This window comes from Aulostomus chinensis, chromosome 13 (assembly GCF_037954235.1).
Source record: "Aulostomus chinensis isolate RoL2024-O1b breed Wild chromosome 13, RoL_Achi_v1.0, whole genome shotgun sequence".
Lineage (NCBI taxonomy): Eukaryota > Metazoa > Chordata > Actinopteri > Syngnathiformes > Aulostomidae > Aulostomus > Aulostomus chinensis.
This window is the reverse complement of record NC_141332.1, coordinates 18227199-18254634: the sequence shown is the minus strand read 5'-3', so window position 1 is coordinate 18254634 and position 27436 is coordinate 18227199. Positions and strand designations below refer to the sequence as shown.

Below are 27436 nucleotides of genomic sequence, written 5' to 3'. Positions count from 1 at the left end.
GCAGAACACTGGAAGCCCCGTGTCGGCACGGCTCCATCTGCACAGCGAGGACATCAGCTAAATGTGATTGGAATACAAACAAATTTCAAGTTGCGACATCTTTTTTCTTTTTTTTTTAATGTTTTTCAATATAAATGTGATACAAAGCCAAGAAATAAAGACATTAGTCTCACCATGTCTGTTCATCCCTGGAAAGTTTGGAAGTGATGCTGCAGTTTCTGAAACTTAACCAGTGAGAGAAGAGCTCAAAGGACCAGACCTGCAGCTTCAGGTCCAGGTTAAAAAAGATCATTCAGGTCCCCCCTTTTTCAGTCTTTGGGGATCATTTACTCTTCTTGAGTTCTTGGTTTTATTTGACCGGGTCTTTAGCACTTGGCATTCAGCAATCAATAGCACCAGCACCAGCGTTTGATGGGATGAATACTAATGTGATGGAACAGCGATGGCATATGAGCGCCTCAATAAATCTGATGTTATTTCTTCTTCTGCGACTCAGTGATCACAACCTCGGTACAGCAGGGTCTGCTGGGTCACAGCGTGAGGTTCATCAACTGAAATTATTCTGTGTCTCCGTCTTTGCAACATGCTGACGTCCAAGCAGATTTGACACCCAAATTCCCTGAAGCCACTGAAGGTCCTTCCTGTGCTGTTGAGTGTTTTTTTTTCCCCCTCCGTTATCTTTTGTATTCAAGGACACCCGTCATTCAGCGCGGCTCTAATGGCATTCAAACTTTTCTGCAAAGATGAGCAGAAACAGGGAATTGCTTCTGTAATTTTGTTAGTTGTGCGCTGTTTTTATTATTATCCGCGGGACTGCAGCAGGTCTCAAGGGTCTTTTCTCCCTGTTTATCTTAAATTCATCCGGCGGCAAGAGAAGTTACAAATGCGTGTCCTCGCTTCACCAGCTAACATATTCACATGTGTGAATTCTTCTCTCATTCTAATGTCTGACATCAAATGTAAAGGTGAGCTCTACCACTAGATGGACTGCCAAACTAAGAGTTGAATAAAAGTGATTGTTAGAGGAGGTTTCAAGTGTGTTTTTCTTGCTTTTTTTTTTTTTTTTTCATTTTAAGGAGGGAGCTATAAGGGGGAGTTTCTGCCGTTTTTCTTGTCATTTCAGGAGGATTAATCTTGGTGTCTGTTTGGAAATGGGCTCTGACAGGTTTTATCTGTTTAAAGAGGTAGAGAAGAAATGGGTTTTATCGTTAATACTGAGCGATGAGACTGGAATGTGAATGTTTCAGCTGAGGAAGTGCCAGTATGAAATCCTCAGGATGAGAAATGTGCAATATTAAGTCATGCATCACATGGAATCAAAACATTTAACAGCTGGTTTGTTTTATTATATCAGCTGAAATCATCAGGGATTGAAATGTGATGCAAAAGATAAAAGGCAGGGAAAAGTGTTGAAAGATGAGTGTTGAAACGGGTTTTATATCTTTTTTTTTTCCCCCTTCAACTGGAAGGGTGCACCCATCAGCGTGGAGGTGGGGAGTGGCCGTATTAACTGCAGGGTACACACTAATATTTCTAAGCTGTGATCCCACAGGCCACCAAGCCTATAAATTTGGATGCCAAAGTAGTGGAGGCTCAAATGGAAGCTGAAGAAACACAGCGACTGGGATTTTATGACATCCAGAGTGATGCTGAAGATCATTTCCTTGCACTGTTTGTGCTCAATTTGATATATTTTCCCTCTCTGTGGGTCTATCAGGTGATGTAGCGGCAAAGTGTGCAGCCATACACCGAAAATGTTTTCCCATGGATTCATGTGGCGGTTCAGGCAAGAGCTCTCTGTCGGTTTAGGAATTTCATGGTCCGCTGAAGTACTTTACATCTTTACACTCCTGTATCCACTCTCTGAAAACTGTATTGCTGTTGCTTGTTTTGGTTCTGCATTAGCAGTTGGCTAGCTGGTAGCAAGTGTAGGACTGCTGTGCTCATGTAACTCCACGGTTTTTGCACCACGTTAAACTAGATGGTGCAAAGGAATTAAGATATTTGAAGAACTCAAGCGCCGCATCGACTAAAGCTGGCGACGCCGTGACCATACCAATCAGAAGTCCTGTTTAGAGACTCACTTCCCGTTGGGGTTGTGACACGCAGAAATTGTGTACCTGCAAATGCTGTCCTACCAGCAACATGCGCATCGGAGGATGACTCGGCCTAAGTCACGGAAGGAAACTTGGTCGCCTTTTCAGCAAAAAACATATTAATCATCAGCTCAAGAAAACAACAGTTTAACAATGTTCACAACATCTATTTTTCCTGTTTTAAAAACGTCTTTGTAAGGAAGTAGTTTTTCTATGTTTCACTGTTGAGGACGATGGCAGGTAATGTCATTTCCAGTCAGGTGTTTGTTTGACTTCCCAGGAATCCCCAGACTTTGACAGACGAAGATCTCCGATGCGGGTTAATGCAACTCTAGGGGCCCTGGTTAATGTCCAGGTCCTCGGTTAATGTTGAATCCTCAACTATGTCGGCTAACGCTTAATGGGAAATCGATGTTTAGCTTACAGGTTTCTTTTAATTGGAGTTTTACAACACAACAGGGGCAAACATCGAATTAAAGTTTGCTGTCTGATTAAAGTCTGAAGGATGAAGGAATATTAGGAAAAAAACAAGGTAAACCAGAACAGAAATCATTGGCTCTCTTTCCCTTTAACGGGATGCAACAACCCAATTTACACTCCCTCCTTTCTAATATCTCAGTTTCAAGATTGACAATGCAGAAAATGGGGTTGGTATTTTTAATTGAACTTTAAATTTACTTTAAATTGAGGACATGGCAGATTCACGTGGGATTCAAATCACAGACGACTGTCGCATTGAATACAAATGAGACTTTCCCAGGTGTGTGTGAGGCTAAATGGAGGTCTGCTCCTTCTTCCTGGGATATAAGCTTTTAAAAATACACTTGTATAATGGAATGTTAAGTTTCCTGAGAAGTTTTTCAGGTACAGATGTATAAACTTTCTCTTTTCCTTTTGTTTTTTGGTTGTTTTTTTTTGTAAACTTTTTTTTTTTTTTTTTTTCCAATTTCTGCCACCAGAGATGGGAAGTGAACAGGTACCTGTGTTGGTAATAAACAAGCTGAAGTCTGGAAGAAACCCTCCCAGGTACTAAAATGATGTGCCGGGGAATAGCTGAGGAGAAACACACCACCCACACAAAGGTGCTCTGAAATATACAAACTGGGGAAAAAAAGCCCTTACAACTGTGTTTACGCTCAGCGAGTCCCTCTATGAATGGATATTAATTTTGGATGCTTCATTTCATCTGGGAACACCAAATATTTCAGTCCAACTCGCTGGGTTTTAATTTAAGAGATATGAAGAAGACAAAAACAGGATGCGTCACGAAGGTTGTCGATCCCACTGAAAAAAATCAATTAGTGTTCCGATTGATGACTTCCTTTTGATTTCTTCAATGTCACCGTCATTAAAGAAACATTTATTCAGTTTTCAGATTTGGTATTAAGTGAGCTGCAATATCTTTAACCTTGACTTGTAAATAAACAGGTTTAGGCATCATTCATGTTGCATTTCGGAAGATGAAAGAGAACCTTTCAGTTTAGCTTTGACAAAGAAAAGAAAATGAAAAAAAAAGAACTGTCCAAACTCTTCAAGTTCAAGTGCTTGTTTCAACCAGTCTCTGATGTAAGTGAGGAAAACCAGTTAAAAAAGATAAGATCAGAAACCTCAGAGGGAGCCAAACCGGACGTGACGTCCTGGTTGACATCACACATGCGGTGGTGTTGCACATCAGCAAAAATACGGTGCCCGATACCATTTATACAGTTGAGTTCTGATCAATTCCTTTGATTGTGGGTTGATTTCAAGTTGTTGTCATCCCTTAACTTGATGAAGACGGAAAGAATCGGAGAACACAAACATGCGACTGCTCAGTCCAACTTCTACGGCACATTTGTGAAAAAATCCCGTGCTCACTGTCACTGAACTTAACACATTTGTGAGCAAAAGACACCATAGAACTTGAACTGGTAAAAATTGGTGGGGGGAAACAAGCATGGACATCTTCTACAGTGTTGTCGACAGGGCAGCCGGAGGGGGTAGCGCCGGTGTCTCTGCTTCCCGTGTTAACGTACAGTAAATGTCAAACAGCGTTGGACTTCACTAGTGCAGTTAAACATTCTTAATAACAACACTAATTCATCTCTGTAAAGCAAGACAGCTTTATCTGCCCCGTGATTTGAAGTGCAGTCATTTTTAATTATCCTGAATCGCCACAGAAATCACTGTTAACCATCCTGAGAACCCTCCGAAATCACATATTTTAATATAGTGAATAAAAGTATAATGAGGGAGTTTTAATTTCAGAGGTTCTTGCACATCAAGTTAAGGCAGGCTTGTATGTCATCATGACAGAAGCTATTTTTGTGTGTTTGTGTGTGTGTGTGTGCGTGCTGAGTTCCGTTGTTTACCTCTGTCAAAGATGTCATGTTTCCAGCCCTCATGGCTTGACAGCCAACTGGGGAGTCAAAAGTACTTCCTAGACAGTGAGGCCAGGAATAGTTTGAGGGAAGAATCCTCAACCGAAAACTGAGAATGACTTCCCTGAGTGAGTATCTGAGGGAAAAGGAGAGACATTATTGTGCGTAATAGCCGCCATTTGCTCTGAGCTGCCCTCCCTTTAATGAGGTAGTAATTTAAAATGTTGCCTTTGTGGCATTGATCAAACTTGTTTTAACAAAGTGCTTCTACGCAATAACCGAACTCAAACAAATGGCCTTTTCTGTGCACTCGTTGTTATCGGAGATGCCGTTGCCGTAGGAACGTAACACTCAGCCCTGAAGAGCGCCTCAAAATTGTGTCTCTTCCCTTTCAGATCAGCCGAGCTCTGATTTGATTATTCCCAGCCAGACGTTTACCCGGCGCTGATTGAAGCTCATTGTGCAGCCTTGAACAGCGTTCCTGCTCCGTTCCTGCTGCTGCTTCTGCTTTCTATCTTCAGTCTTAATGTAAATTCAGCCGCGTGAAACGTGCTGTGAGTGCAGTTGCGATGCCTTATGTAGGTCAATTCTTCTTCCCTGCTTGGCCTTGTGATGAGTAGTTTCATTTTGCGAACGAGAGGGAACTACGGTTTTATTATTCATACTCACAACAGAGTTGCGGTGCATTAAAGCGTGACACGGCCCTTTCCTTGTTCTCAGCGCTGTTATTCCCTTCGCCCCAAATTGGAATAAAACCCATCATTTGACGCTTGCAGTAATTTCATTTGCGTCTCGCAGTCAGTAAACCTGGTGTTGGTTGATTTTTTTTTTTTTTAATATATATTATTATTGGGGGGGGGGGGGGCTGAAGTGCTGCGATGTGTGTTTCTGCTTCCGTAACTGAAGAGGGTCTCAGTATTTTCCAAGTGGCTCCAGCATTGATCTGAAATGCAACACAATTTTTCTGCAAAGAAATAGCCGAAGACATTAGTGGAGAGGCGCGAAATTGACCCCTGAAAAGAAACAGATGATGGGATTTGAATTGTAAAGACAACTATTGAGGGAATTCAAACTCTGGGTTTTATTTGCAGAATGCATACCACCTTAATACCTTTACAAATGCTGCCTGGTGGTGGTTGCACTTTAACGGCTGCTGGATAATCAGCGGCCCTGATGGAATCACAACTTTTCTTAGGAGCAGTTTCTCTGTTTGTTGCTGTGGAGCAGCATGAGGTCCCATACATCTTGCTGGTCCTCTCTCCTCTGTTGATCTAATTGGATACCCTCTGCTGCCCACAATGAATCATCGCTAGAATGCCTCTCCACCCTCAACTACTTATTTTTATTGAATGCCGGATTCCCTAAAATCAGACGGCTCAACCTTAAAACTTCTATTTGTCCCTTGGCTCCAATAATTGATCTTTTTTTTCTTCCCTCTCCTCTTTTTACAGCATCAGTATCACTTCTATCCCAGTCCTGCTTTTATGTGTTGTGCCTCCCTAGAGAAAGGCGAAGAGTTCAGGCTGTTCTCCCCACTCCGCTGATTGACTCCTAATTCATCAAATGCATTTTAAGGTGGAATGAAAAAGCCGACCCCCTCTTTGCGTCCGTAGATGCTTCCGCCGCCTCCTCTTTGTATCCCCTCATCTGCCCTTGACCCCGGCCGATGCAGCTTCACCACAGGGAGTTGAGTAGTGACACACGGAGGGGAGGCGATGGAGACATTTTGACATGCGCTCCATCATTCTCTAAGAGAAGTGTAAATCCTGTTCTGGGGATTCTCGACATGTTGAGCATCACTGCTGATCCACGGCTCCAGGAAAAGTGTTCGATCGAAGGCAAAGATTTTTTTAATTACTCGCCCACTGCAGGATGGTTTAGCCTGTGGGTATCGGTATTGACTTGAGTGTATGATGTTTTAATGAGCCCAGCGTGTAAATGATTTACTGCTCTTGTTTATGCTTGGAAGGCTAATTTTGTTTGTTTTTGTTCTGCTGTTTCAGTGGATGGATTCTCTGTAGACTTCCTGGCAGATTTAAGACTCTCCAGACAGACCAAGATGTCAAAGATATCCAGGGCAGCCAAGGCTGTGAAGACATTGGACACGAACAATGTAATCCGGACTATAGTGAGGTCAGGACAAGCTGTCCCTGGACCCCCGCTGGGCCCCATCCTCGGGCAGGTAAAACTACTTATGATTCCACTTCTTCTAATCAGGAGTATTAACTTAATTGCAGGAGCAACGCTTCATTTTGTCAACTGACCTTCTACATTCAGCTCTCATTAACCACCAGACAGCCTGATCCTTCCCTTTTTTCACTTTGCCAATCACACAGTTGCCCCCCCCCAAACTCCTTTATCCCCCCCTCCCCCACCACCAACTCAATCTCCTCCTGTAGCTTTATTCATACGCCATTCTTATTCCACCCACATATTTCCATTGTGCAGGGGGGGGGGGGGGGGGACCTCAGTCTCCCACTATTTTCTCACAGTTTCCAGGCCAGAGACACGAACAACACCTGTCCATATGCATTAGTTTAACTTTTTACAAGCCTGCTGATGAAATGGAATTGAACCTGTGAAGGTTGTGTCTTAAATTCTTATATACTTGCTCCTGCTTCAATTGCTCCAGAGAGGCAGCTGAGCTTGTCTTGTTTGTTATCGCTCAGGGATACACCACATAACTTGTTCACCTCCAATTCCAACTAGAACAATTTATGTGTTTTCTGGCATGATAATAGAATAAAACAAGTCCGCAGTCCTGGCAGTAATGACGAATACCCAGCAAAAGCCGTTCTTTGAAGAGTGGATGAAAATAACTGAGGCTAATTCGTTTTTTGGGTTGTTGTTTTTTTTTTGTTGTCATGTATAAAATCACCCTTTTGTACTGGCTGGTGCTTCGTGCATTAATTGTGTTTTTAAACTGATCACATAAATGTACTGTTTTAAAGCTTTCCTGTAAAATGGAGATTTAAAACCAGTCTGCTGTTGCTCTACAAATAGACTCTTTAATGGACGTTGCTCATCAGCCTTGGATGCTGTTGCACGCTTGGAAACCGGATCAATTCTCACAGTTAATTCATCTCTGTGACTCGATGACGACAGCCTGAGAGAAGTGAACACAGGTGAAAGAAAAGGGAGCCAGGCTCTCTCATACTTAATGGTATCAGGGGAGGAAAAACAAATGTTGATGTCAGAAAAGAGAGAAGTTATTTTTCCTCACCTGACATTCAGAATAACGGCGCCATTATTTTAGGAGCCCGGTCGCAAGCTGCACAACATAAACTAAATATTTTCATGACTGGAAAGCTGATCAGATCAGCAGCCACGCAGCGACTGGGAGGTGTTCTATACACACCCCTCTGTGGTTTCTGCTCGATTTTAATATCAGTTTCTGTTTTATATCTGACTTTTTAATCCCGGTCAGTCTTTCAGCCATGTGCTCCATCATGTATACATACAACTCTAATTGGTCTCCATAAGTTTCAAGGGTTTGTTGTTGTTGTTGTTGTTCTTTTTTAAGATTTCACAAAATATACAGTCTCACTTCTGCAAAACATATGCGCACACACGCCACCTCAATGACAGGAGGAAACAACATAGAAGGAACAGTGCAACTACCAAAACATGCAAACAAAGCAACCTCTATATCTTCATATTTCATCCCCTCATCATGAAAATGATGGTTAGATAAACAAAACATACATCACATTTAACTTGAATTCCATTCGCCCCTACCGGGGGCTCTCATCTTTTATGTTGTAGTTACATTTATTAATCCCGATCCCAAAAAGCAGGAATGAATGAATCTCCACTTCCTCACTTATCATATTTATTATCTGGTATAATTATGTTCAATGTATCTCATGACTCGGTATGGAACTCTCATTTGGGAAACTCCTGTGAGATTCTCCGAGTCTTGCCGCTGTGCGTCTACCACGACTGTTTGTGTACGTTTTAAGTATCTTTTAAGCAGGAATTTAGGTGTGCAAACCTGTAATCCTTTGTAATTTGATCTAGATAAAAGCTAAAAGTTGCGACGCTAAGCTAAGTTGAGCCGTTGTGGACTCCATTTGAACTCTCCTGTTCCAACAGCCAGTCGACGAAGAAAATCCTAAATCAGGAAACATCCCTAATTTCCGTTGGATGCGATTGATATCATTTTTCTGAAAAACTTGATTTCACGAACTTATTGCAGTATCTACTGAGTCTGAGTCCCTGTAGGGTTCTTTGAACTTAGAACCATTCACTGTTTTGATCTGGAGTCTTCTAGATTGTTGTAATGGGAAATGACAGAATGACTCCTGAGATTGAATATACCTAAAAAATAAAAAATAAAATCTTTGGAATGTGAGCGTTCTCAACAACAGAAGAGTTAAAGCCGCTACAATAAATATTTTTATATTAATAATAGATCGATTCCCATAGAAACATCAGTCTCTTCCTCCTGGCTCTGTGGAGCTTTTAGCGTCTTTTAACTCATTTGTGTTTCACTCTCGCTGTTCTTCCAGACGCAGCAGGCAGCTAATTTCAGCCCAAAACCCTCTGAACCCCCCACCCTCCTCCCCAAAACACACACATGCACCCACACAAACACACACCCATCACAATTTGCCGAGCTCTCAAACAGCAGACTGACAAAGTTATCGACCAGCTGGTGAGCAGAGTGGAGCATTTAGGAGCTAAAGAGCCTGATACATTTCTCAGCAGTTGATGGAGACCAGTGAGCTGAAGCTCCAAAAATGTGGGGAAGGAAAAAAAAAAAAAAAAAGAATTGCAGGTTTAAGGATCTTGCAGACTCGCGACTGAGGTTTTAAAGTGACGGCACATTTGAAGGACAAATAAACCGAGTAGTGCTCAGCCATACAGAACACACACTAACGACGTGTGTTGTTGAGAAACATTTTTTTGGATCCACTAATTAAAAGTAGGAGCTCCACTTTAATTTCATGGTATTTCAGCATCTTTGATTTGCGCTAAAAATACAGCAGCCAAGAATGTAACTGAAGAGACCATTGTAACCTAATTTCACGAGCTCTGCATTGTTTACCAGCTACAAATTCTTCACACTGTATACTTCTGTATCTTCTGTTCAAAGATTTTTTTTGTTCTTGACTGGCAGAGATTGTTTTTTTTCTTCTCTGCAACAATAGAGGGATTAAATTGCCACAGAGAGATTGTCATTTTATTTTTATTCCACCAGCTATTTTGTTCAACATCCGGCGGCAGTTTCAGTCACACTGTGTCTAAAATGACAGTTTAGTCTGACAGTCAAACTTGTCTTCAGCCTCAACTGATCACTGGAGGCAATTACCTGATTTCATTCTTCCCAAAGATCGCAAATACTTTGATGTGTAAAACTTCCCTTCAGGATGCTTCCTGCTGGCACACAAACAATAGCAGTTATACATTTTTCAACACTCGCTTTCTCCCACATCATATGAAACCTGTCACAGTGACACCAATGCAGAAGTGACGGCATCAGCGGGTGCATAGGGGATTTTTACATGTTCTTTCCTCCCCAAAACACGGGTTCCCTTTCCCTAACACGCCACGAGTTGAATTTGATCATTTTGGAAAAATCTTGAATTTGTGACAGCTCCCGATGACACACGGGAAAGAAAAAAGAAAAAAAAAAGTCAAACTAGTGGTTTAGGTTCTTTGCAGCCTGTTTGCGAGGTCCTTGCTGCCTCCTGCCCCCATATTCTCTTTCAGCCAGAAGCATGATGAATTATGGATGCAAGGCAGAATTTAAATCACTTTTCATGTAATTAGTTTAGGTTTTCCCACTTGGTGTTCCACGTTTTCAGAGATCTTAATCTACTGCCACTTTCTCTTCTTCAGAACAATTTTCTTGCATATTTTTTTCCTTTTTTAATGTCTGTATTTTGTGCCCTACTGCGGTTATTTTTTTGATAATCCAGTTTATACCGAGAAAGATATTCTCTTTAAGGCTGCAACTAACAAAACATCTTCATTATTATTGAATAAATTGTCACATTTCTTTTTCAATTAAATGATAAAACGTCAGAAATGACAACAAGTGACCGAGCCCGTTTTTCAACACAAAGGTCTTGCCTTCGTATCGATTTTTCTGTCAAAACACAAACATTGTTCGAGTTATGTAAAAGAAAGAGAAACTGCAAAACTGAGACGCGCCGAATGTTTGGCATTTCGGTTTGAGAGATAACATTTTCCTAAATAGTCATTTTCCTGTCAAATCTAATTTACTAACCACAGATGTGACTCGCAGTTTCGACTGTTTGTGTCTGACTTTGCCATCCAGCAAACTGACCGACTGCTCTCCTGTGTTTTCAGAGACAGTATTTGTCTCCTGTTCTGCGTCGCGTATCTTAGCTGTCAGAATCTTTTGCATCATTTCTTTCTCATTGCGGACACTTTGAAGTTCTCTCTAAATGCTGCAGTGCTGATGGGGTGTGTGTGTGTGTGTGTGTGTGTGTGCACGCTCTATGATGAATGATTTAGACATCTGTCTGTTAAATGCAGCTCCCTCTCCCAGGCTAGGTGGGTGTGAGCTCGGAGGCATACTGTTGCTGTCATGGCGCTGGGGGGTAATGAGGTGAGATGGGTTGTAACCAAGTGCTCAGCCATACAGAACAAAGCCATATGTTTGTCTAAAGGTGATTCCTTTTGGACTGTTTGGGTTGTCATTGTTGTCGAGGCGACGTGTTGTGTGTATTTGTCTCTCCTGGCACCCATAGTCAATCATCCTCGCACTGTGTGTGTAGCAAACAGTAAATAAATGGTCGGCGGCGGCAGCTCTGCTTTAGGCGGTGGCCCGGCCCTTTAATCTTAGCCAGCCTCTCCTCCTCTGTGTTTTCCTCGGCTCTGACTAACCACCCTTGACAGGGAAGTGCAGAGAGGTAGGCTGCCTGTCTACAGCGGGGCAAATTTAAACAAACGAGAGAAATAAAAGAAGGAATGGGAGACGCAAAGGAGAAACTGACAGCTTTGGTGCAGGAGAGTAATTACAGGCTGGAGTGAAATTAGCACAGGCGAATGAATGTAGGAGACTTGCTTGTGTCCTTTTCTTCGGGAGCAGGCGATGAAAGTCTGTGGGTGCAGAGGGAAAATGCTGAACAGTGTATCTAGAGCTTAACAGGTGTAACAAATTCCAGGAGGAAGTCGTTTGCTGAGGCTGCTGCCTATGTAGCCTCCGCTTTTAGTATAATAGGAATATGAAAAGTTGCCCAACAGGGAGTGCATCCAGAATGCATGTGTTTGAAATGTAGAGTGAGCGAGGGAGAAGGAGATGAAAGGAGGATGGGTTGGCGAGAGCTGGATGCTGTCTACTACACTACTTATCCCTCTGTGTTTTTTCCTTAAAAGTCTCCCTGAACTAAAAATTCCCCGCAGAAACTTTAAATGAATTTCCTTTTGTGGCTGAGTGTGTACATTAGTAAATATGGCTGGTAAATCAAGCATAAAGCGGAGAGAATAAGCTCTTGCGTTTTGACAAATGGCCTCAATTTCAATTAATTTGACCATTAAAGCTCAGAGGAGAGGTTGAAGGGGGCTTTCAGAACCGCTGTGAGCAACAAGCTGGTTCACATCACGCACTTAGTATGACTGTAGACGTGCACGCACCACCGCAGCACAACAGCAGCACAGTTGAAGATTACTGCGAGAGGAGGCAGGCTGATGGGGCCGCGGGCGTAATTGTGATAAATGATGGGCTTTTCGTCAGTGCACCTCTCTGCAAAGCAACAAGCGTGTGTTTTTTGGTTTTTTTTTTTAGCTTGAATATGTGGGGGGTCTCCATTCACAACATAACAGCATCAGGAAAACATGCAATTTTCTCTGGCTGCATAATGGAAGCTGATTGACTTTAATGTAGTGGAAGACTTGCAGGAAGGGAAGCAGTTATTTGTCCCCAAGGCCACTTGGCCTTGAATAATTTGCAGTGGCTTCTCTTGCTTCTTTCCTGTGTGTGGATGACAGGATGCCAATAACATTCCAACATAATAGCCACTGAAGTGTCAACACCAGGCATGTATGAAACACTTTATTAGTTTGCACTCTGTCCCGGAGGTGGAGATGACAACAGCTGTGGGATAAACTTCACAGTTTACACGTGGCGAATGTCCAAGTCCCGCATGCTGCACGTAATGTGCTGCTTCATGGGGAAACAAGGCACTTGACTGTGCTGTACATCCTCCACAACCACGATCCCTCGTCGCAAACACGACAACAACCCGCTGTTGGAAAGGTTGTCTCTTTCATCCAAGTATAAAAAGGAATTATAGGGCTTGACAGGCATCTGGACATTTTTTTAAACAACTGACAGAAACAATTACAAACAACCGAAGACAGCCGAACATTAATTTTGAATGTGTAAAGGGATTACTTACAGGGGGGGGGTTCTTCCTTTGTAAACAACATAGTTGTAATTTGTGTTGCAGTAGGAGTAAAACGATACAAAAGGCTCCTTTCCCATCTCACTGGCTTCGATATTTTATGCAAACATGAACAGTTGGCAACTTGATATATGCATTTATGCACATTTTGTTGGATGTTAAATATTCAGTGTATTTCATAAAGTGGACCTGTTACGCTTTTATGAATTGTCAGCGTTGTAATGCTCACAATAAACGTGGCCAAAGTTTCAAATATGCAAAAATGATGTCTCTGAACATCCATGGTGAGCTGACGTCAGCTCATCACGGATTCGCCGGACGTAACACATCCAGGAAGTTCGAGGCTTTCAGAGAAGGAAATGGTCATTTCAGACACGAGGATGAACTCGGAGGCTGCATAAAGGCTGGGAAAGGATAAAAGATTGTTTAAAGTCTATGAAATCTCTGGTGAAGTCCCAGAATCCCCCCCCCCTCCCAAAAAATGGAGCTGAATGAGCATAATAGGTCCCCTTTAAGTACTGATGAATAATTGAATAGTTAGCTTGTGCTAAAGAAACCAAACAAGTCATATCCCAAAAAGAGTTTGTGTGTTGGTCGATCCCGAAGTCCAAAAGTCTGCAGGAATTTACTCCAAACAAACGTCACATGAACTGATTTCTGGAACACATGATATCAGCCCTAGTCGCCGTCGTCGGGGGTAGACGAGATTCTGCACTGAAGCACCGGAGCAGAGTGGTGTGTGGATTTTATTGGTAGACGCCTTTTGAATTATGAGTGTGTGGCGCTACAGGAAAAAATAAATCATCTCTCCTCTATATCTATAAAAGTTTTCTTCTTATAGAGTCCCATAAAGTAACAGACATAAAGGTCACCCTCAGGATTTTGGCATCCAGTACCAGTGCTGATCCAGTTTTCCCCACAAATGACACAAACTAAACTGTAATGCTAAGTTTTGTGGAAACGGCTTGTCCGGTGCAGGTTTAATGTACATCGACGTGTGCTTACATAGATGGAGACAACACTGTATTTGTGTCCAACCTATCAGATCTTTCACTGATAGCGCTCTGGAAGCTTGGAATTATGGTTGGTTTGTGTCATGTGATGACGCCCGTTTTCAAATGTGTGTTGTTAATTTGGGTTGTGTTGCGCACTGTAAAAAGCAACAAATGTGAAATATTTTTTGACAGTTTATTGGCAGCAGAAAAGTAGTGCTCTTTTTCGCAGGCGCAATAAGTGCTGTGGTCGGGGTGTCAACCTGATGACGTGATCGCGATCTCTGTGGTCCTCGCAGCTGCTGAATCTCGCCTGTAACTGACACAAACTCCACCGATGATGTATTCAACCTGTATTGATCCGAGCCACACAAGCAGAGCGGCTGTATGGGAAATGTTGCAAAAGCTTTATGTTTCATCACCAGACAGCCACGGATGCTAAACGACAACCCGCATTAGCTTTCTCGCAAAGTCTCCTTCTCATCTAAACATCTGAACCCGTTTCCATTTCTCGTCCTGCACCTGAGCTTGCATGAGGCAAATATTCACTGGGGAAAAGTGCTCCGCTAAAGTCAGTTTACAGGCTACAGATCTAATTAGCTGCTTAGCTGCAGCACATTAAACGGCGTCTGAACATAGCTGCAAATGTCACCTTAGATGCTGGTGTGGTCGTTCTTCAAAATCGCCATTAGCAACACGTCTGCCCTTCACTGGTTGCTACAGCAGTTTATCTCCCTCTTCTCCGTCCATAACTAGCTTTCTGCAAACCTCCCATCTGCTGTCAAACACAAACACTGTTGCGCCCTTCAAGTCCGCTGAGACAACAAGGAACATTACTGAGATTTCCCTAGAAACCTAGTTTTCTTCATTGTTATCATACAAGACTTTAAAATATGAGTCTTGTAGTATTAAAACAAGATGTCGCCATTATTTTTTCACTGTGAGGAAAGATAATTAAATGTGATTTGGGATGAAATTGAACAAATATGTGAACTGCAGCAGCTCACGAAGAAAATAACATACAGAACGGACACACGTGCTGGATGTACCTTTTTAAAATACATTTCTTAACTCTGCATTCACTTTTAAAAAATAAATACCCCAAAATCACAGCAATGCATTCAACATGGTTCATGGTCCAACAAAATGTGCACAAGTCCAAGCTTACCAGATGCATTTTCACAGCCCTGCGTTGCACATATCTCAGCTGGCTGCTGAGATGTGATGCTGGCTTGACTTGCTCAGTTCTGAGTGTGGGTGTGCATACATATACTAGTGTGCATGAAAGCCTTTAGAGTTCATGAGAGATGAAAGAGGGTCCTAAGGGCGTCTCTCTGGGCTCCAGGCTGACATGGGAGAGTGTGTGGCTTTGGGAGTGAGACAGTGTGTGATAATGCGAGGGAGGGGCTTTCCCCTGAGCCTGGCCCTCTCCCTGCTCCGAGCTCTGGCTCGGCACTGTTGAGTTTGCAGCTTCGGCTCCAAGTGCTGTCCCCCCTCCTGCAGAACTTCGCTCCTGCTTGTGTCTCTCCCAGGCTGAGCTCAGCTTCACTGCCAGAGCCAGCAAGTTCTTCCCCAGGAACACTGTGGAGACCCGGGGGTCCCTGTACCACAGCATGCCCGCGCCCCTGAGGGCCAAGGTGAAGATGTTGATAGTGACCAAGCTGAGCCAGGGGTACAAAGCCTCCTTACGGGGCCCTCTCTGTCCTGGCAGGCCAGTAGCTCCCAGTTCTGTGAGGGCCACACATGGCAGCAGCAGCAGGAGAGCATAACAATAAAAGAAAACCAAGCCTTCAGCCCACATAGGCAGCCTCTGCTCAGTAGCAGCCGAAGCCCCCCCTTGGGCTTCCCACAGCCCAGCCTGCAGGTCCAGCACATCCAGCAGGTCGACCACCACCCACAAGAGCCGACCCCGCACCTCCTGCTTCCTGCGTTGCGGGGTCATGTGATCCGCTCCTGTGAGAATCAGAAACAAGGACGGCAGGCAGATGGACAACAGTAGAGTCAGGGTCTTCCTGGCCAGTGGGTCGGGCGGCCGGCGCTCCTGCCTGTAGTTATGGCAGACAAAGAAGAGCTTGAGCTGGAGCAGGGACAGGAAGAGGAACCAGAGGGCATTGGCAAAGCCACGACGGGGCGACCGTGCCTCTGACACCACACCAGCTGACACGAACCGCAGCGCAAGCAGGAAGCCCACATCACCTAGCAACACTGCAGCACACTGCCACACACTGGGACCTGGAACACCACGAGCCCCTAGCATGCTCTGCTCCAGCAGATAGAGGTCCACCACTGCCATCGTGCTCACTGTGACCAGGGTTGATACGCACACCTGGGGCGTGGGCACCATGCCTGAAATACACACACATACACACACACACATACACACACACACATACACACACACACACACACAGTGAGAGATTGGCAGAATTCAAATCACTCACTTCAGTCAAGTCGCTGCCATCTGTCCTCAGTGAGACTGATGCATCTCAGGATAAGAACACGCTTTTAAATTCATAACATTTGCAAATTCAAAATATATCGTTGCTTGTTGCTATGGTTAAGGACAGTGGCTGTCTGGCGAGCAGTGAGCCCCCTTCATCTTTGGCCAGTTACATCTACCCTGGATGCTGAAGCTAAGCAGCCTGTTAAACAGTTTGTTTTTTTCCTCCTCACCTCTTTGAATTAAATCAATTAAATTTTTCCTCAAATGTCCTATCACTTTTCTAAGATATTCCCAAGAGCTCTGCTGTTTTGTTTATTGTTGTCCCCACTCGTGTGTGTACCCACCTTATTCATGAGTAATTAATGTCGCAGCTAGGTGCTCTGTCAAAGCCTCGTCTTTGCTGCTGTGTACGCTCACAATGAGCTGCAGCCTTTCATCATTTCTCTCCTTTCAGATGAATATTGATACGTCGCTATTTGTTTAGGCACATTTGACTACTGTCTTTGTGTACTCTCATCTGGATGGCTGCATGCTCGCAATGCCAACTTGTCTGAACAGAAGGGTTAATTTTTATTGTTGCAGCTCATTTCTCATCCAGGGACAGTATAAACCCCAGTATTGATCTTGGCATGAGAAATTATCATCGACTTTACAGTGGAATTGAACCAGCGTCTCTTTATTGTTTGGCGTGGCACAGACCACTGGACTGTCTGCGATCTGCTCAGCACCCCCCCTCAGGGGCGTAAAGCCTTCAGCTGGATCAATGGCATTATAATATAAAATCATTACCGGCTCGGATGTGTCGTAAGGACAACAGTTGAGCGTGATCAAGCGAGAGATTGCCGGCATGATTGCGGCCTCCGAGTAAAGTCTGCCTGTGAGGAATGTATGAAGGCGCATCCCTTCCCTCGCTGTATGACTAAAAGGAGCACTGCCACCTCCTCTGAGCTGTCTGAATCACTGAAGAGGGCTGGGGAGTGAAAAACGGCGGTTGAGATTGTTTGAGTGTGGGAGAGGGAGAGAAAATGAGCATATGAATGCAACTAAAAGATTAATAGGCCTTTTGGCTTTCTACATGCCTAATAAAGTGTTACTGCATGATGGTAATAGTTCATAAATAAGCTCAAGGGGAGGGGGTGAAAGTGATGGAAAGGAAAAGACTCAAACGCCGATAGAAAGTGACTTCCACCCACTTATATGAAGATATGCGTTTCATGAGCTCAGCGTGGATGATTCCCAATGTATTCATCACAGGCAGTATTGAAATATCACAGACATTCGAGTTTGTTCTGAAACCGATGAATCAAAGAGATGAGGGAGAGGACCGCGTGATTAATCCGCTCGGAGGCATGGTGGGAGGACAGGCGTGGATCACGCCAGCATTCAAATCTGATTGTCTCTGAAGCCTTTTGTCTCACCACACACTGCAGTTTATCATTCACTCAAAACTGAATAAAGATTGAGAGGATATTGGAATTTAAGTGGGGTTTTTTTTCTCCTGCAGGTTAGAAGGAGAAGGAGAAGGTTATGGTCGAGCTGCACAGAGATGATATTAATCAAATATTCCACTAACCGATTCATCGTTTCAGTCTGTTTTTCAAGCAGAAATGTTAAACATTTGCTGGTTCCAGACTCTTAAAAAGAAAAGATGTCGCTTTTTATCATTTTTACAGAAAATCAAGCGTCTGTTGGTTTTTTGGACAGTTGGATGAACAGTTTGAACTCCTCACTTTGGCCTCTGGGTCATTGTGATGAACATTTTCTTTTCAAGCTTCCTTGACATTTTTTTTTATGCAGATTAATCAGTGATACAGATTAGAGTTTGGGTATCAGATTGGGGATATGGGAATCAGGTACAGAATCGGACTTTGGAGTGAAGGTACTGATCCACGTTCTGATACAGACTCTGTTCTGTAGCTGGTGCTGGATCATGAATCCAACATCACTTGACATGTCTCTGATCCATACAGTTAAAGCAATAACATTAAAATAATTTTATGGGATATAGCAATATTATAATTCATGAAAAAATAGCTGAGATATTGGAATCGGTATTGATCGATCGGTGACCATCATTACTTGCAGCTCTTGTTTACAGCCGTTGTGGCAGCTGGTGTTGCCCTCTTGAGGTCGTGGCTCTAAAGTTATTCCACCTGCACCTCCTAAATTCAACTGGAAACCTCCCCCGTCAGCCCGTGTTTGTGCTTTGACTCCCTGTCAGCGCGGCCTAATTTATTCAGCTGTGACTGAGGGACAGGGATGACAGCCCGTGTGTCCACTCGCCTCATCAATAACGACCAGATTCATCATTCCCCGGTAGAGGAAGTGACACGACTACTGACAAGGCGAGGCAACCCATTTCACTGTAAGCATGAGTAATGGCGTGTAATAGCGTGCAGGAGGAATCAGTTCTCGCATATATCCAGAAAAATGCGTGTTGCAGAGAGAATTTTTTTTTGTTGCTTCCCACTCTTTGAGCTGATCATGTGTGAAAGAGGAGGGCTTCATCAAAATACCCCCCCCCCCCCCACACACACACACACAAAGATTGAGATGATTTCCAGCCAGATTGTAATCCATGTAAGATTAAATTTGTCTGCTCCAAATGATATCAAAGACCTCGCCTCTAAACAAGATTTTCCACAAGTTCTCCGAGGTGGAACACCAAGGGCACCGGGACGAGCTCTGCCATAATGTGCAAACTAATTAATTAATAGAAGCAGGCGGTTCAATCCCCCGTAAATCCTCCCTCCAGACCTGCAGCCACATGACTCAAACATCTGTTGATCTCTCAGGTAGAAGTGCTGCCTGAGGGGCTTGTTGCATTTTTACACACTTGCTTTGTTGGTGGTGGTTGTTGTTTTTTCTTTCTTTCTTCAAATGTGGCGATAAACTGGCCATCGTGCAGTGCGCGTCGTGTGGGAACGTCTCTGTAAAACCGCAACACCTGTTTCATAACTGCCCTATTAACAGCATCCGTGCATGGCTGCTAGTAAACTGAAGCTTTAGTTACCCGAACCATTCGTCTTGCACTCGGGCTCGATGCTCCTGTCGTGGTTTTACTCCAAGTGTTTCCCCCGGTAGATGGAAATAAAAGTCTCCTGGTGTAAAAGTCCGGGGGTACAGTCAGGCTCCATGAGGGGGCTGCGAGAGGGAAGTCACCGCCGCTGCTTCACCGAGCAAACCCGAGTTTACAGGAGCGAATTCATACTTTGTTCCCGTCCTCGGATCCAGCATGGCAGACTCCGCTGCCTCGCAGGATGGCTGATGCAGGGGCTCGATCCCGGATCTGTCACTCCCGCTGCAGTGCGTTGTTGTCGGTGTATGTCTTGACACAGCGGCGGCGGCGGCGGCTTCAGCAGGAGCAGCAACAGCAGCGGGGCACGCAGCCGTGCACAGCTGCTGCTCTTCAGCCGGGTTCCAGCTGGGAAGTCGCTCAGAAGTAGAACAGAAGAAGCGGCGGCGGCGACGATGCGGGGAAAGGAAAAAAAAAAAAGAAAGTGGTGTGGAGAGGCGAGGAGCGGGGGAGATGGCTCATGCGAGAGGTGGAAACTCACGCTGTCCGAGTTTGGTTGTGGTGGTGTTCATTTGTAAGCAGGTTGCGTGCTCCAGCACAGACCTCCCACCCTCCTCTCCTCCACCACCAGCAGCTGTGGGAAGTTTAGGTGGAAGATGCCATGAATATTTGAGAGCAGCCGGTTACAGTACACTCATTGGATATGATAATCAGCGCGACGCCACTTGCAGGTTATTGTTTGGGAGCTGCCTTATTATTTCTTTGCTTGAATTCAGAGTGGAGACACATTTGAAGCTCAGATCTTTAATTAATCCTCCTCTTTTATACTTAGTGGACATCATCCATGTGTTGTAGATTAAGTCAATTATGAATGGCTTAGAGGGACTTGGGAGTATCTGATAGGTTTTGGAAATCGCAGTTTAAAGGAGCGGTGAAGTTCTTTCTTTGGATTTGATCGCGTCACCTTGTCCTCAAGGTCCTAATCCTTCATCTGTAGGCGTTTGAGTCTGCACTTAAAGGCTCAACATTGGCTCTCAGTGTGCCGGCTTCATTTTAGAGTAAGGTTTAATCAGACTGGTGAGGAAGGGGATGGGGAGTCATCTTTCTTGTCAGATCCAGCTTTGCGCTCCACTGGTTTCCAAGAGAAGAGAGATTTTCAATTTTTCTCCCTCTCACTGGGATTTTTTTTGTTCTTCACCCTCGTCCACTTTCTCTCTCTCTCCATCACCACTCTCCTCATGTTTATCCCACTCTCTCCACCATGCAACCCCCCGCCCCTCCTTTTTTTTTTTTTGCTCCCTGTGGGTGTGGTTGAAGGTCACTCTGCACACTGGCTCACTTTCAGAATGGAGAGATGAGGCAGGGAGAGGGGAAAAAAAGAGGGGTAGAGGATAGAAGGCGAGGGGCAGCCAGGCGGACAGGCTGTCCTCACTTCTGTAAAGTCATCACTTTTTTTTTGCTTCAGAAATGTTTTGAGAAGTTTGGAAGGACACATGAGGTTATACCAGCATGTCCAAAAAAAAAAAAAAAAATGCTAAAGGCATCAACAGTGCTCCACCTGAGGATAACCTCCACAGGCACAGCAGACATGGAGGATTCAATCGCTTCACCTTCCTCCTCAGAGGCGTGAAATAAATCCCACCTCGAGTAGAATCCATCAGACTCAACCGCGCTTTGTTCTGCTATTAGAAGCCGGTCTGAATTGATTGTGTCAAGGCTGCTCAGATGCCCGACTCCCTCTCTTTGTCTCCAGTGTTTTGTGGTGTCTTTCAGTCGTCTCCAGCGTTGAGCCTCGGCTGCCTGCAGTTGGGGGGCTCCTGTGTCTCTGCTGCAGCCTCCACACGTGATTAATCATGTGAAGTGGTAAAAAGCACAACACTGTCAAGTCTGCAAGGAGGACCTAATGGAGCTGAAAATGGAATGTTTTGTCGTGATGCAATCCATTTTGTTCCACTGTCGCCCACCGTTGCTTTTCACCGTGCCGTCAAACAGGAAACGCTTCTTCTTCTGCCAGGTGTAAACAAAAAAGTGTCTATTCTGAGCAAACCTACTGGCAGAAACAAAGCGAGGAGAAGTTGTTGGCTTGTCTGGGTTGTTCTAAAGATGAGTTCCTGAATTTGGTTTGAGCAGCAGTTCCTTTGTGCCGGGTCTGTATATTGGCTGCAGCACAGTTCACTGGAGACTTGGGGGTGAAAATCATTTTCCACTTTTAAGACTAATCCACTGGCTCCAGGGTGGAAAATCAAGCGAAATGTGTGTCCATTGTGTGAACTCGATTTATTTTGTGTCCTTCGCTGTGCTTAAACTGGTTGTGTGTGTGTGTGTGTGTGTGTGTGTGTGTGGCAGTGCCAACTACCCTGCTACCCCCCCGGCGCAGGGCAGGTGGCCCAGCTGAGGGGTTCAACATGAAACCTAATCTGCTGCATGACACTACAATGAGGCTGAATGTGATAAAACGCCAACACTGGAGCAGATTAAATGAGCAAGGTAATGAAGGTAATGAATGAGAGTGTTTCACACTGAAGAGTTTAATTAACCTCGCCTCCCACCAGCCTCTCTCCACTGTAGCACCTTTGTCACCGTATCGCGGCGATCCTCCGAGGCAACTGCTCGGGGCAGTTTATCCTGTGCCGTTGTGTGCCAGGGGCAATTTATCCTGCCCCAAGGCCTCATCCTACATCTGTGTCCCTTTTTTTTTTTTCCACCCATGTTTGCCACGGTTCTATGAGCAACAACTCCTGACCTACTCTCTTGTTCTCTCTTTTTCATCTCCTTCCATTTCTTTTTTTTTTCTCCACCCCCCCCTCCCCTTGTTTGCTGAGATGCAGAAACACCTGCGACCACACACGGCGAACGTTTCCTCGCTGTCAGCAGTCCCCAGCAGCTTTAATATGCATCCACTCCTCTACCTGATAGTCTTGTCAGATTGAAATGAGATATTCATACATAAACATACACTCGCACATATTCATGAGGACCCCCCGCAGCCTCTCCTCCCCCCGTTGCTCACCTGGGTCAAACAAAGCCTTCTCTCCGGTTGTTCAAATATTGACCATGATCGCTGCCCACGTTCTGACAACTTCAGAACAATCCGGCTGTCGCTCTCTCTTTCCGGCTTGCTCTCTTTTTCTTATCACTCCTCTCCTCCCTGAGAGTTTCCTGCTCTCCGCACACATCCGCCACGGGGGCCACACCAGTGCTACATCTTGTTAAATAGAGTTAGTGAAGCTGAAAGGCCAATCACATTAACACGGAGGGAGTGTCAAAAAAGACTGCAGAGAATATGTTAGAAGGGTCAAATCAAATGGACACTTTTTGCATTTTAATTGCAAAACGCTTAATTGCTCCCATAATAATGAGTAATAAGACAGTGCTGATCTCAAATAGATCACATAGCAATTACTCACCGCTGTCGACGCTGGATTTGATGGCAAGAAATATCTTCATAGATTAGAGTTTAATCCCGGTGCCCAGGATCTCAGAGGTCTTTGAAGATGTCCGACAGAAGACGTGCGGCTGAATATCCTCATGTGGAAGGGCCCCACCTCGGGTGATGGGCTGCAGCCATTTTATACTGGAGAGCACCCGGCTCTAATCAGTCATGGTGGAGCGCAGAGGATTTATCCAGCAGCTCGGACTGGAGGATGATTAGATGCTCAGATGCGGCGAGCAGGGGTTAGCCATTTGGCCAGGGTGTGAATGTTAGCGTTCCAGTTCTCAGTGTGATAAATGTCATGGGATCACTGGAGGAGCCAATCTTGAATCTTGCTTTCATGGCCTGCCAAGCCTCTGTTACATTGAAACACTGTCATTGCAATTACCAACGCGGCTCAATTGCTGTAATTACCGCAGTTGAACTTTTAAATAGCCCAAGGGCAAAATAAAACTTGCTGTCATCTTTGAGATGCCTGGACTGCTTAATTAAAATATGATTACCTGCCTCTGGTGCATAGTTAATTGTGTGTGGTGCTCAGGACAATCTGTGCAGCTCCCAGGTGGGCCGTGTCTCCTCCCCTCAGCCTCGTCTCGCTTACATTTCCCAATTCTTACTCTTGTCGTCTTTTTATTTTATTTTTTTTTCCATGTTTGTTCAAACCCTGTCTGGTCAGGGAGGCCCTGCACAGTCTTTGTCTATCTTTAGCACAGTAGGTCCTGTCTGCGTAATGCCTCAATATCCATGCCTAAGCACATTTTAGAAGCATCAGGCATTATCTGTGGCTGGTCAGGGAGGCTCTTTTATGTCATTGTGTGGCATGAAAGGGCCGTCTGAGTCGGTGGGAGAGATCATTATCTCACATGGGCTAAATAAAAGGGAAAAGGAACAGGAGCTGAATGTGTGAGGCAAAGCCTGGGGGTTGCTTTGACTCATACCCAACATCACAGCCTTTATATTAATCCATATTTAATTAGACTTTCCTTCCCTCCCTTCTTGTTTACCCTTGTGATGTTGTTTTATGGGAGGCAGAGGGAGGGAAGGGCATGGTGAGAAGGTAGTGAGGTTGACATGGGATTACTATTAATAAGCATGGGAGGGGAGGTAGAGCCGAGCGAGGGCTCTGGGGATGCAACTGCATTTCATTTCTTTATTAGGATATTGTAATTCAAAAAGCACCCATCAGCTCTGAAACCATAATCTGCCTCAACTTGTGCGATGTGAAAAAATTTCGATCTGTTTGTTGTTATTGTGTTAGCGGACGCACAGCAAACCTCCCCCGAGAAGTAATGAGTTGTGCTTCCGACACGACGGAAGCGATAAGGTTGTGTAGATGGAATGATTATTAGCATTCATCAGGTGCTTTTGACGCCTTGAGAGGAGATGATGTTTAGAGAACTTTCTACTCCATTGAGCTCAAATGTCCGCCTCGTCCCGTCTTCGGAGGAACATCTCAGGATGACTGACTTCTCATTTGATTCATTATTAGAAGCAGAGGGCCGCGCTCTGCTCCGTGTGCTCCGTCATGAAGCAATAGTCTATTAAATTGTGTATAAAACCGCTGTTTTTTTCATTCCCACATTTCTGAAATGAACCTTTCAATCAGTTTGTTGCCTCTGGGAAGGATGGCGGGTGGAGGCCAGTTTAAATTTCAGCTGTAATAATTAGATTCTTTATTAGTCTTTGCCACTGAATTCAGCTCTGGAGAGGAATGGTGCAAAGGAGCAGCGCTGGCCGCATGTTGACTTAATGTCACCCATCCATTTTACTTTCGCTCTGGTTGGCCTCGCATGAGCTGGAAAATGGGAGGCTCATTCATCACTGGGTTGCTCTGGCTTTGTGCAGCAAGATACACGCACACACACACACACACACACACACACACACACACACACACACACACACACACAGTCACATACACACATTCATAAAGAAGCATTTCATTGTGTAAACAAAAACAAAGAACTATTATAAACATGTGTCCACCACATGAACCCCCCCCCCCACAAACACACACACACACACACACGCATACATGTGTCGTCAGATGGCCGATCCCTGAACTGCTCAAGTGTGCGAATGTAGTCAGAACTGTATGAAGCTTTGTGATTGATGGATGACAGCAGTGCAGGCATCTATATTCTGCCAGCGCAGCGTGACACGAGTGACATGCAGCCCGGTGTTTGTGAACTCGGCCTCCTCAAATGTGTTAATTCAACCCAAGCGTAATTTTTCTGTTTTTTTTCCCTTCCAGAAAGGAATCCCCATCAGTCTGTTCTGCAAGGACTTCAACGAGAGAACCAAGGAGATGAAGGAGGGCATCCCTCTGCCGGTAAAGATCCATGTGAAGGTGCGTCTGCCGCTTCCTCTAACCTAATCTTGACCCTTTACACTTAGTGCCCCTCCCTCCCATGACTGTGGTTAATTCCACTTGCTGAATATTATTACCAGAGCACTTCCATTATTCATACTCTACCACAGTAGTAAGCCTTTCCATTTGCATTCATTAATGAAGCAATACCCGCAGGAACCTGGAGTCAGAAAGCATTATATGCATGCAAGAGATCCGAATTACACAGATAAGAGCTTGTAGCTCTTCTTTTTCTTACACAACCACATATTATTTGACTCGACATGCACACCCCTCGCCCCCCCCCCCCCCCCCCACCCCACCTCGTTGTGTAAAATCCGGACTTGTGTCCTTTCAGCTGAATAAATGTGTCGGTGATGTAAGGAGGGGGAAGCCTAATCCTTTAAAAAGCGTGAATTTATTTTGACATGCAATATCCAGCAACAGCTCTCTCGTCCGTTTGTGGCTTCGGTGCTGCACACCAGCGCCATCTGCTGGTGTGCAGTCTAGTGCTCTTGTTTCACTATGTGTGTTTAAGTGCTGGAGGGCAACCAGATGTCGAATATGCGCGTTCAACAGTGCCTGAGTTGATTTTCACCACAGCACATTTCACACTGACCTTCATCTTACTTTGAAGAAACAGGTCAATATATAGGAAAAGCTCTTCTTCTTCTTCTTCTTCTTCTTCTTCTTCTTTTTTGCCAGGAGTTAGAAAAGATCAATACCATTATTGTGTTTGTACGTGGCACGGATGTCTAGAGCTGATTAGATGAGAGACCAGGTTATCTAACTAGCATATAGAGAGGAAATGGGAAATGCAAAAATATTTAAAAATGCCGTAAATGAGCTGCAAATCTTAGCGCATATTTTTGTGCTTTTGCAACAAGAGTGTGTGTTGTGGTGTCATCATCCGTACAAAAGGCCAGATGTGCTGTGTTAACTGCGCCTCCCAGAATTAACGTAGACGTTAACGTAGAACCAAAAAGATCTGAGTTTACGCGTTCATGAACAGAACCGCGTGTAGCTGCACGGCGTTTTCAGATGTGTAAAAGTGTATTTCCAGTCTGAGCATTTCAAGAGGTGCGTTTGTACAAAAATGTCGGTAAATGTGATGCTGTCTCTGCTGACGCGAGGCTGCTGGAGTCTGGCAATGATCAGAACGGAGCTGCTGACGTAATGTGGTGTCGATTTCAGAAGCATGACATCACACCCCTTTTGTTTGGGGGGTTTCAGGGGTTTTCACTGAATGTAACGTTGACCTTAAAGCTGCTAGCTTAGTGAACTGTGGATGGAGCCTGTGGATGTCATGAAACGTGGATGTAGACGCTGTGACATCACACAAATTCATCACACATCGCATTTGTGGTGCAGTGTCTAGTTTGGCGTATTGGCCGTTGCTATTCGTTTATCAGCCCCGTGTAGTCTTGCTTTTTCTTGCTTGTCTTTATGCTAAGCTAAGCTAATTGGCTCCCGAGCCAAGCACGCACCTTGCAACTTAATCCTTTCATCCAACTCTACAGGAAAGGAAATGAGCGAATCTCCCGACATATCAAACGATTCACTTGATACTTCAATTGAATATCCCGTAAATGTTTTGGGTCACTTTGTCTCGTTCCTTGTTTCTTCTTCATTTTCAATTTTTTTTCCTCCGGAAGGAAAAAAAAAAATGCTGCAATAACAGGAAGCAGCAGTGACTCATTGAACCTTGATAACAAAAAGCTTTTCCACGGATGGAGAAAAAAAAATCTGTTGCCTCTGTCGAAAGGTCATTTCTGTTAGATAACGCGACTCCGATGACAAATCACCTCCTCCGTGGTATCTTCTCAGCTCAGCCTAAACTTTATTGCCCTCTGTTTATTTTTTTTAATGTGGCAGGTAACAGATGATCCTAAGTAAACTCTCCACAGGTGATGTATCAGTGGGATCAATATGTCAGATTTTAGGCGATAAGGCCCTCGGTTAGGGAATGAATCTGAAGATAAAGGTCTCAAAATAACTCATTAAGAGGGGAGAGATTTATTTAGGCCCGCAGACGAGGGTGGAAAGGTTGAACGAGGCTGGAGAGCAAACACGCAGTTGATCACTGGGGATGTTTCACGGCGGCTCAGCTTCACATCTAAGTTTGTTTTTTTTTAAGTGATGTTCACGTTTTATTATCTATCGTCTGCAAAGTGGCATGAATCAATGTTACTACATGTGGTGGTGGAGGCCGCTCACGCCGATAAACCCGTTTCAGATTGATCTGTCTGCCGCTGATCCAGCCCACATCCGTCCCGCTCTTGTCAACCTGGTTTCTCGGGAACAGTTGCAGGGAATTTCTCCAAACTTTGCACCAACATCCACTCGGACTTGTGGATGAACTGAAAAG

General features: G+C 44.5%; 2 protein-coding genes across 6 annotated transcripts in view; one reads left to right on the top strand and one right to left on the bottom strand.

The window, feature by feature from the left end:
* The window catches only part of mrpl11 (mitochondrial ribosomal protein L11), a 38052-nt gene that overhangs the window by 5415 nt on the left and 5201 nt on the right, over positions 1-27436 (top strand). For both annotated transcript variants that reach the window (XM_086222683.1, XM_086222684.1), the window contains exons 2-3: positions 6460-6638; positions 24973-25068. In XM_086222683.1, coding sequence (XP_086078809.1) covers positions 6516-6638; positions 24973-25068 — 219 coding nt within the window. In that variant the 5' untranslated portion in view covers positions 6460-6515. The remainder of the gene's footprint in view (positions 1-6459; positions 6639-24972; positions 25069-27436) is intronic.
* On the bottom strand, positions 12469-22894 carry tmem265 (transmembrane protein 265). Of its 4 annotated transcripts, none has more exons than XM_086221818.1 (2): positions 22693-22894; positions 12469-16172 (listed from the first exon to the last, which is right to left on the bottom strand). In XM_086221818.1, exons 1-2 carry the CDS (start codon positions 22730-22732, stop codon positions 15118-15120), a joined length of 1095 nt encoding a protein of 364 aa, XP_086077944.1. In that variant the 5' UTR covers positions 22733-22894; the 3' UTR covers positions 12469-15117. The 4 variants fall into 4 exon arrangements, with proteins under 4 accessions (XP_086077944.1, XP_086077945.1, XP_086077946.1 ...); XM_086221819.1 differs by lacking the exon at positions 22693-22894 and adding an exon at positions 19283-19897; XM_086221820.1 differs by lacking the exon at positions 22693-22894 and adding an exon at positions 19289-19897.